Here is a 10,399-nt window from a genome sequence, read left to right on the forward strand (position 1 = left end):
AAAGCTACATTACAGGACATAGGTTTTCATATGAGTATAATTATTATTACTATTTTTCTGGTATACAAAATGTATTCCTATTGTTTGACCATGCAGGTTTTCCAGCATATTGTTTATAACTCTAAAAGCCTTTGGGAATGATTAACAACTGAAAACGGCGTGAGACAGAGAGTGACATAACGGGGATCACAGGCCAACCGGCTGTGGGCCCACAATCCTTCTAATTCTTCCTGTATGACTTTCCCCTTCTCTCATGGGGTTCGTGCTTTGTGGGAAGCCAGCCATGGCCCACTGGCTTTTTGAAAGATAACTTCTTTCTTTATAATCAAGGCATTGACACAATGTGTGGTCAGGATGTTCCTAATTAGCATTTGTTAACATTTGTTCGTTTTTAAGGACTGCACGTGTTATACTTGTTTTTGACCCTGCACAGGAGAAACTCGGACAGCCAAAGATCTGTAGGAGTCAGGTGCATCCGGTTAAAGATCTGACGTTATCTGTAGGAGTCAGGTGTTGTAACTCCATTTTGTTAAGTTCCTCCACCTATTGTGGGAATCATGATTATTAGTTGCAAGTGTTGTTAATTTGTTTTTCTTGAGCCTGCTTTCTCTTTCCCGTGTGAACCTTCGTTCCCGTGGAGTGGTGTTGAGGTTACTATGGTAATCCTAGCCCATAATAGTCTGGTCTTTTCCTTTAAAAGGCTGATGCCTGCCTGCAATAAACGTCGCCTTGATCAGACTCTTGTCTTGGCGTCCTTCCTTTCTCTCTGCCCCATCTCCACCCCGCTGCTCTTTCAGGTTTGAGCCACTGCTGGACAGTGCTCTGCGTTGCCGGCTCGCGGCAGTGCTTCAAGTCCAGGACCACTCTGTGTCTTCCAAAAAATAGTTCCGATTCAGAGCCCATGCTTGGAGTTGCTCACCTGCTGCTGATGTCTAGGCTCGCCAAACAGATGGGATTAATCCTATGGCGATAGAGTCTTCCCACCACCTGGCCAGACGATGGCATAGAGGGAGGTACGGGAGCCTGTGTCAGGAAGGCGGTGCTTGCATCCCAGCTCCAGCACTTCTGATTAGGGCATGTGCCCTGCCAACTGTACGGCTCTCTGCGTGACTCAGTTTAATCACCTGAGAAGTTGATTACCTCAGAGTTAGCATGAGAATTTTTAAATGTGTTTTAAAAGCTGTAACATGGTAGAAACTCAATACATGAAAGCTAGCATTATAGCTTCTGGATGATAAAATTTCCATTCATCATTGACATTTTATGTCAGGAAAAAAATCTCACAGTCATCCCAGTTCATCTTTCCAGGGCATCTGGGAGATGCCTGGGCTGGTCTAGGGGAAGGGCTAGGGGAAGGGCCAGGGAGGAAGCAAGAAGCCTGACACTAACTCACAATCTTTCCATCTTACTAAAACCAAATGCACGCTAAAGGGTTTAAGAAATTGCCAACACCCTTGGACACAGCCACATGGAACCGAATACTAAATTCAAAGGCCAGTGGACCTGTGAAAAATGAAAAGCTCACGCGGTGCAATGTCCCAGGGTCAGGGTCAGGTCCAGGGCGTGGCCTGGGAGGGCTGAAACGGGAGATCACAGACCAGGGGAGGCACACCTGCCTTGCAGCTCTGTCGCCTGCCAGCCACACGTTCCCGGGCCTTGCTGAACGCATTCCACCACCCTGCCTCTCCTTGAACTGCCATGTTGCACATGGAAAGAGCTGCAGAGCTGTTCGCAGCTCCCCCTCTGAGGCCTCACTTCTGTACGCAGCCACCAAGTCTGGAATAGAGGCGGGCTTTCATGAAACTATTCGGACTTTCCGCTTAACTCTTAAGAGACACGAATTTGCTGCTGAATTTTTCATCCTGCAATAGGACGGAGAAGAAGACTAACCTGACTCCTCCCTTCCATCCTTGACTTCAACCTGGTGAGCAATGAGGCATTGCTTTATCAATCCGCCCTGGTGAATGTTCACACTGTGATATTAAATTAGAAAAATAAGACATCTAATCTCCCTCACCTATAAAAGTTATATGATCTTTGTGTTCATGTTCAATTTGCATCAGTTCATTGAGTCACAAGTGTGCCAATTCCAATATGATCATAATGTGTCATTATCCCAGAGAGCTTCGGTCCAGAGGAATAAGGAGTTCTAAGAGGATTCCCAGCTTGCTAGTTTACTACCTGAGGTGAGAAGCCTGATTGTGTAATTTAGGTGCAGCTGTCCTACATTTGTATAAATATCCATGTTTATATTTAGATATAGGCAAACAAGAAGTCCCTTGTGTTTAATACCTACTATGACAAGTGGAATCTTCATTGGTCATAAAATTATCTATTTCATAAATGGAGTTCTTCAAAGACAAGTTATTCCACCTAATCAGAGATGGGCTCAGCTGCCTAAGGCGTGGCGACCTCTGCAGGGTAAGCTCCTGGGGGCTGGCAGGAGGGACCTCAGGGAGGAAGGAGGTGGAGGCTCCAGACAGTGGCCTGCTCTCTGGCTCATTGTCCTCTCTCTTGTGGCCACTGCTGTTCCTCTGGCCTCAGCCTCCTGACCTTAGCTTCTATTTCTCTGTTCCTGTCTTAGTCCCACTGCTGAAACACAAAATCTCATACCTGTAACTTAAAGGAGAGGTTTATTTTGGTTCACATTTCAGTCCACAGTCAGCTGGCTTCAAAGAAGAAATAGCACGGCAGAGGGATGTGGCAGAGGGGTATAAAAGGAGAGATTGCTCACCTCATGGGGCCTGGGCCAAAGAGGAAGTGAGATAAACTCTTCCGGGTCAAGCTTCCAGTTACCCACCTCTTCCTGTCACATCCTACTTCCTAACAGTGAATCGGCGAGAGCACCCCCATGACCCAGTCACCTTTCAAAAGCCCCACCGATGGGCACAGGAGGCTTTATGAGGACATCTAGTTATAAACCACAGCAATCCCCAATCTTTCTGTTTCCTAGTCAGAATTCTTTTTTTGTCAGCCATTTCCCTGGCCAGCCTACAGTGTGTCTTGGGCTCAGGTGCCCAATTCTGGCCTGATCAGCTGGGGAAGGGATGGGGTACACTGCATCCTCGTGAGGTCCCTCCCTTGACAAGGGGTGGGGAAGAAAAGGGTCACCTAAAGGAGCACAAGGACCCACTCGTGATAGGCTTGTCAGAAGCGTCAGGAACAGTCCCCTGGCTCAAATCAGTACCGAGTCAGCAAAACTGAGTCCATCGCAGCCAAATCCTGTGGGGTATCACGGACTCCTTTCACGAGTGTGGGTGGAGTTCTAATACAATTTATCTTCAGGCATCATCCTCCCGGTATTTTGACAACATTTTTTTTTTTTTGCAAAACCAGAGTAAACACCGCCAAGCACTCCTGTTTATGAGGTGCAGGGGCTGGCTTCTCCGGGTTGCATGGGGTATCTGTGCAGCCGAAGGCTGCTGCCTGCTCCAGAAACCGGCCCTGGAGGCCACTGGGAGGAGCCAGGCATCCCTGCTGCGCAGGAAACTCTTCCATCTGCAGTTCCTCTTAGAACTCCAGCGTGCGCAGACAGATCCCTTCTGCAACACCTCCACCAAGCGGCCGTCTGCTCCTCTCCAGGCAGAAGGAACTGGCCGCTCCGAAGGCCACATTCTACCTCGTAATGGCTTCCTGAAGACTTCACCACTTCACATAGAATTTTAAATGCTGCCCTTTTCATATCCACCCAATGACCCTGGTTTTTTCTCCAAATCCAGGCAGAACAGTCTGATTGCAGGGAAGCAAATCAGTATGACAAAAACCTCACATTCCCGTGTCAGGCTGTGACCCCGAGTAAGCTGGCAAGGATTTCCCCTGGATTGTTTTTTTTTTTAATGGAGACAGTATCACCTCCCCAGGAGGACGAGAGGAAACAGCACGCGGGACCCCTGGCACTTGATAATGTCCTTACTTTCCTCTTCGATGTGTGTTAAGTTTCAGATCTAAGAAGTCCCCCAAAGTCTCAGGGTGTGAAGGTGACCGGATCATGGGGCGCTGAGCTCATCAATGGATCCCTCTGCTGATGAGTTTGGAAGCTGTCTGCACCGTTAGGAGGCGGGGCCTGGCTGGAGGCTGTCCCTGGGCTGTGACCTGGAGAGGCATATTCCAGCCCCTGCTCCTCCTCTCTCTGCTTCCCAGCCGCCCTGGATTGAGCAGCTGTTCTCCACCAGGCCCTTCCACCGTGCTGTTTCTGCCTTGGAGCCACTGACCATGGACTGAACCCAGTGGGAACCGTGAGCCTAATAAACCGCTCTTCCTTTAAGTTCTTGGTAGGAGGTAGTGCGTCTCAGCAACAAGAGGGCTGACTGATACACGACAACCCTTCCAATATTTAAAAACCCTGTCAGGGTGCCTTTAAACATGCCCCACCCAGAGGAGACAGTTACAACCTCTGTAACTGCCTCCCACAAAGTTTCCAGACATTCAGAATTCATTTCTGTTTATCCACATGGCTTCTTCTGTTCCCTGTTCTGTTTTTTGTTTTTGTTTTCTTTTCTTTTGTACAAGGGATCGAACTCAGGACCTTACGCTTAGAAGGCAGGCAGCGGCACCACGGAGCTAAATCCCTGGCCGTTTTGTTTTTTTAAAGCCATTGTTAGTGTGGGAACAGACCATGTGCGGCAAGAGAAGGAGTCCCCTCCCCAGGAGACCTCCCGTGTGAGGACACAGCCATTCGCAGCCCACCAGAGAACCCTGTGCAGTGTGAATCCTGCCACTTCCTCTCCTCGTGAGCACTGAGGAAATGTGGAGCAGGGCTGGAAGGAGACCAGGCAGAGCTGGTGTGGCACCTCTGAGTTAGCAGCTCCTACACGAGGCAGCCCTACCGCTCAGAAGGGCAGTCAAAGGTGATGTCTTCTCTTTCGTTCCCTAATTTCTGTCCAGTGCTGAGAAATGATCACTGCCCCATAAAACGCTCTGCAGCAGGACGTGGCTGAGGCTGTGCTGACTCCACTTCTCCCGTGTCCCCAAGAACAGGATGCCCACCTGAGATGACGGGTGTCCCTAAGGAGCCATTTGTCCACCTGTCACAGCCCACTTGACTCGGTACAACACCCCAAGCAACAGTTCTGGGAGCTGCTCAGTGAGCCGGCCCCGGCCCTGGGGCTCCCATCCCTCACCTTCTCCAGACGCCCTGCCCAGCCCTGCTGGAAAGGGCCACCTCCTCCAGGCCTGGTGGGGACTGGCCATCCCATGCTGCCAGCTCCCAACTCTCCTACCTTCAAAGGACCACAAACATAAAATGACACCCAGGTAACAGCAACCCAAAAACCCCGTGGACACATCCCTTCACTTACAGGTGTCCCGGAGCGGGGGGCTTCCGGGTTGGCTCAGCAGCTCAGCACCATCATTAGGATCAGCACTGCATCTTCCTGTCTGCTGCACATCTCAGCTTTCATGTCTACACTTCCTCATGGCTACAGAAGGGCTGCTAAAGCTTCTGGTACAGAGCACATCCAAAGCCAGGAAGGGCACTTGCTCCTTACGCATCTGTCTCTCAGGCCCTTCCTGAGCTCCGCACAGACTTCCCCCACTTCTCAGCAGCAGCAGCAGCCGTTCATGTGCCCACTAGCCAGCCAACCACCCTGGCACCCGTGGCAAAGAGGGAGACAAGTGCTTGGGCCATCTTCCCTGAGGACATCAATGCCAGACACCTGAAAAGCAGGATTCTGCTAGCAAGCCAGGGAGAACGGCCATCAGGTAGGAAGCAAGCAGGTTTGCACACCTTGTTCATTCCCACTAGCGTGCCCTGCTCCGGGACGGGCTGCCTGCGTCAGAGGCCTGCGGCTCTGCCTGCCCTGCTGGGGGAGGACACGCTGTGGCCCAGATGACTCCGGACCTCTTAGTAAAGTGCTGGCACACGAGGTCAGGTATGGCTACGAGGGTGACAAGATATATCACAGCCAAGGAGTGTGTTTCCTGTTTGCTGAGATCTCAGCAGACTCCTGTCTGTGCTCCGCCGTGACCAAGAGACCTTTCCCACGGTGTATCAGCCAGGGCTAAAGCAGCCAACGCTAAGCTGAGAACACCTGTCACATCCAGGCTACCAGACTCCTGGACCTCAGAACATCTTTCTCCACAGCCAAGTGTTTCACGGCCTCGGCACCAGGGAAGGTCCTTTGGCAGAGGGAGGGCATGCAGCCAGGTGATTTCAATGTCAAGGATCTTGCACTGCTTCTTATTGTTTGACTACAACTTGCCATAGTGTACACCGTCTCCCAGAGATGGTGAAGAAACGCGGTGTATCTGGAAGACAGCCTCCTTTCTAAATCTTGAGAACTGGTTTCATGTGCACTGGGTACCACGAAACATTTGAGGGAGTCTGAAAGCCCAAACTGCCAAGGGTCTGAGGCTCAGCTGGCACACCTGGGGTCACATCCTGGGCACTGTGCTTCAGAGAAAAATGCATTTGGAGGGGAGCACTCTTAAATCATTGGCTCAAATGTCAATGGAAACCTTAGGATCTGTCCATCCAGGTTCCTGCATGGCAAAAATAGACCCTAAACTAGCTCCTCTCCTTGCTTCCTTCCTCTGAGCACTTTACTACTGAGCTATATCACCAGTCCCCTATTGATCCTTCTTTAAATTTTATCAAGTTTAACTTCATACTTGGTAAATAACTGGCCTCTGATTTCAATCTGTATGGATATTTATGATTCCAACTTTGGCACCAGACACAGTAGCTCTCACTCCCCACCTTGTATCATAAGCAAATTTGACTGGTGTCCTTAACCATATAATTGATAAAGAGGAGGAGGAGGAGAAAAGGAAGAGGAAGAGTAGGAGAGAGAAGCAGCAGCAGCAGCTGTGAGAGGGAAAATCCTTACTGCAGTTTACTTTATCAGCCACAATTTTACAAAGCAATTCCAGATCCTACAGACTCTGTGAATCACAACATCTCTACAATTTTACTCTGAAGTTGTAGAACCAAGCAACATCTAATTCTCTGGGAGCTAAAGGAGAGACTCAAAAGAAAGTTATTATTGAATGCACAAAACTGAGGGCTCTGCAAATCCACCAGAGAAACTTCTGGAAAACCTGAATATCTCCGATGTTCCACAAACCCTGCCTCTGTCAGCCACATCCATATTCCAGAAGCAACTATGGGTCCTTTTCCAAGTGCACCCAGAAAAACTACAGGCCTGGTTAGAGTGCAAGGTGGCAAGGAGAGATAGACACTAAGAGCTGAAGAGAATTCACTCTCCAGAGGGTATTGGGGTTTGGAGAAAAGGGGTGGACGGTAGGAGCCAACCACATGACAAACATCCAAAACAACCCATCCCTCAGCCAAGACATGTGCAGTTGCTCTCCGTGTAACTGCAACTTCTTTCGGAGAGTTCACACATAGAAACTTGCTTATTTATTTGTCTCCCCTTCTAGAACAGGAACTCCATGAGGCCACGGTGCAGGGAGCCCCTTCACTGTGGGAGGGCAGAGCGGACTGCAGAGGGGACACGCGGCACACCGAGGGGTGGCGAGTGACTGACGGGCCCCAGGCGGTGCTCCCTCGCACGGACTCCGCAAACCGTTTAGTTCAAGGTGCGAACATTCATTTGTACTCATTCCATGAAGACAAATTTAGGTGACGGGTTTATGAGAGAGTTTCATTCTTTTCTGAGATTGTCTGAGCCACCACTCAGTGTTCATCTTTCAGGTATGTGAAGCTTGTCTCCTCATAGCTAGAGGCTCTCCTTGTCTTTTATCTGAATCAGTCAAGTCTCTTCTCATAAATGAGAAATGTTAAATGCTTGCTCATAAAATGAAGAGGCAACTAGAAGTAAACTGCAGCTCCCAACTTCCATGGACAAGCTTTCCTTAGTGTCTAAAATAATAAATACCATTACACACCAAAGACCATGTGCTGGGTGTCATTAATCCAGCTAGTGGGACGCTCAGGAAACCAAGGCTGGGGGAGAGAAGCCATCATCCAAGACTCCTGCTGATGACAGAGCAGGGATCTGTACCCACATGGGCTCAAGTCAGCGCTCACAGTTGTTTATTATATCTTTTTTTTGGCGGTAGTAAGAGTTGAACCCAGGACCTAGACAAGCACTTTACCACTGAGCTACACCCCTACCCCCCCAAGATGCCAGGCAGGCTTCAAACTTGGGATCCTCCTGCTTCAGCCTCCCAAGTGAGATTACAAGCCTGTGCTTCCACGCTCTGCTCATTTTACTCCTCAGTCATTACTAGTTTTCCATTGTATCATGAATCCTGTCTGAGTGCTGTATTTCATCAAGTCTCTTGTATTTAAAGCTACAAACGCCTTCATGTGTAAGATATGTCACAATTCCAGAAATGTTAAAATACACATCTATATGCACCATTTGCACACACACACATACACATGCGGATATACACGTTAGACTCAAGAACATGCAGCAACTGCTAGTCTTGGAGCAAATGATGCCTAATAAATGCCATAAATCTAAATGCCTTGCCAAGTTCTCCAGAAAATTAATTTTTCCATAAAGTACAGAAAAGAGATAAATCTTAAAAAAGAATAAAACTGTAGGAAAATGCAAACATTTGCTAATCCACACACTCTAAAATCCGTGTCTTCTCATCCATGGCGTTAGGCCATATTGTTTACGATGTAAAAAGTTGCTGAGTATCTTCAAAGCCCCTGAATCTGACCGTGACTTCCTCATATTTTCACATGTCCTCGTGCACGATGAGGCAGTATGCACTTTTTTTAGAATATTCCATTAAAAGTGGATTTTAAACCTGCCTGGTTTTCTTAACTTCTGTTTGGAAAGAAACAGTAATTTTTTTCAGTCCCACAGGACAACAAGCCGTTGCTAACATGACTAAGTCTCTAATGGAAGACGACCACCAGCATTTCAGAGGTGCAGGCTCCACAGTCTCCACTGGAATGGTCCACTGAAGATGCTGGCCTTTTAGGGCCTCTTCTCCCTTCCCCTAAAAGTGCCCACGTCATAAGCCCACACAGTGTCCACTCCATCTCCAGCGATGTGATCTGGGGTCCAGTGCGGGAAAGGGAACCGGCAGGCAATGACTCTCGCATCCTCCTCAAGTTCAAGTTCAAGTTTCTTCTCCAGCTGTGGCATCTGTGGGGAGTGACAGCCATTACTTCTGCGAAGGGTGAAGGAAGAGAAGTGATCTCAAAATGCTCTCTGTATTTCAGAGTCCCTGAAAATATTTATAAGATCACTTCTGGGCACAAATACATTACCAAACAATCCATGATCATACAGAGACACATTAGCCACAATTATAGGAACATCTTCTGGTACCAATTATAAAAGACGCCATTTTTGGGCTGGGCATGGTAGCACACACCTGTAATCCCAGCACTCGGGAGGCTGAGGCAGGAGGATCACTGTGAGTTCCAGACCAGCCTGGGATACATAGTGAGTTCCAGGTCAGTCTCAACTACATAGTGAGACCCTGTCTCAAAAAACCAAAACCAAAAGCAAAACCAAAAAAAAGCCATTTTCAGCAGACATCTAGTACAGATTTCCAGTTTTCTAACTAAAATCATATGGCAGTAATTGAAATAAGAAAACAGTGTCAAATTACCTCTGTATTTCACCATACCCTGTCTCACATATTCAAAACACATTTCTAGTATCTCTAAAATGAGAGCACAACATACAATGGACACCACCTTAGAATTACTGCTGGCAGTAGTTCCTCCTCAACAGCAACACTACATCTTAATATCTAGAGCCCAGATTCTAATTCATCGTTACCACCAATACCAGGATAACAAAGGATAAATAAATTCCATGAAGGATAGGAAGTTTGTATTCTTCTAACAGCCAGTAAAAGATTCTTTTTTAAAAAAATGCTTTAGTCCTTGAGGGAAAAATTAAATAAGCAAAGAATGAGACAATACGTGTTCTTCCAAAAAATCAGAGGTTTCTTATGGTAATTTTGTTCATAAAAAGGGTAACTGTAAACTTACTCACATTACCATTATTCTTTTCCCTTTTATAGTTTCATTTATTTCCAAATGATTGTCATATGCTAAGTCAAGATAAACCTAAAAATGAAAGGAGCTATTTCAATCATAAGAAATTAACTGACTAAATTACACATAAATATGCAATGAATCTGGTTCTTGATCTCATACACAAAGAGCAGCAGTGGTGTGTCATGCCTGCCTAATGGAATTCAAAATTATTCATACAATTATAGGTTTCAAAGTGACACAAACTCATCTTATTCTAATTATAGCTTCAAAACTTCAAACACAAGTTGGAACCGGCTCAAAGGCATGAGGCAAATCCACCAATCCGGGTGCAGATAGAATCCGGAGATCACACACACTGTTCGCTCTAGACAAACGCCCGACCGTGAGCCACACTCCCGGTCCCACACCTCCCGGCTCAGCTCAGTCTGTCTCCCCCTCCCCACTCCCCTCCCCCTTCCC

The 10,399-nt window shown here is 47.6% G+C and overlaps 1 protein-coding gene across 11 annotated transcripts in view; it reads right to left on the minus strand.

Annotated features, from left to right (window-relative positions):
* The window catches only part of Atpsckmt (ATP synthase c subunit lysine N-methyltransferase), a 269,273-nt gene that overhangs the window by 249,630 nt on the left and 9,244 nt on the right, over positions 1-10,399 (minus strand). Inside the window, exons 5-7 of one of the 11 annotated variants that reach the window (XR_004514436.1) lie at positions 5,298-9,071; positions 1,613-1,776; positions 1,049-1,124 (exon numbers count right to left, since the gene is read on the minus strand). The exons of 6 other annotated variants lie outside the window; for them this stretch is intronic. Coding sequence is in view for 2 of the 5 variants with exons in the window: in XM_010612109.2 (XP_010610411.1) it covers positions 8,901-9,071 (171 nt within the window). In the remaining 3 variants the exon portion in view is untranslated. 4 more of the 11 variants (XR_777909.2, XR_004514438.1, XM_033756413.1 and 1 more) reach the window with 4 other exon arrangements.

The sequence above is a fragment of the Fukomys damarensis genome, unplaced genomic scaffold, assembly GCF_012274545.1.
Source record: "Fukomys damarensis isolate Sample0158 unplaced genomic scaffold, DMR_v1.0_HiC HiC_scaffold_1, whole genome shotgun sequence".
Lineage (NCBI taxonomy): Eukaryota > Metazoa > Chordata > Mammalia > Rodentia > Bathyergidae > Fukomys > Fukomys damarensis.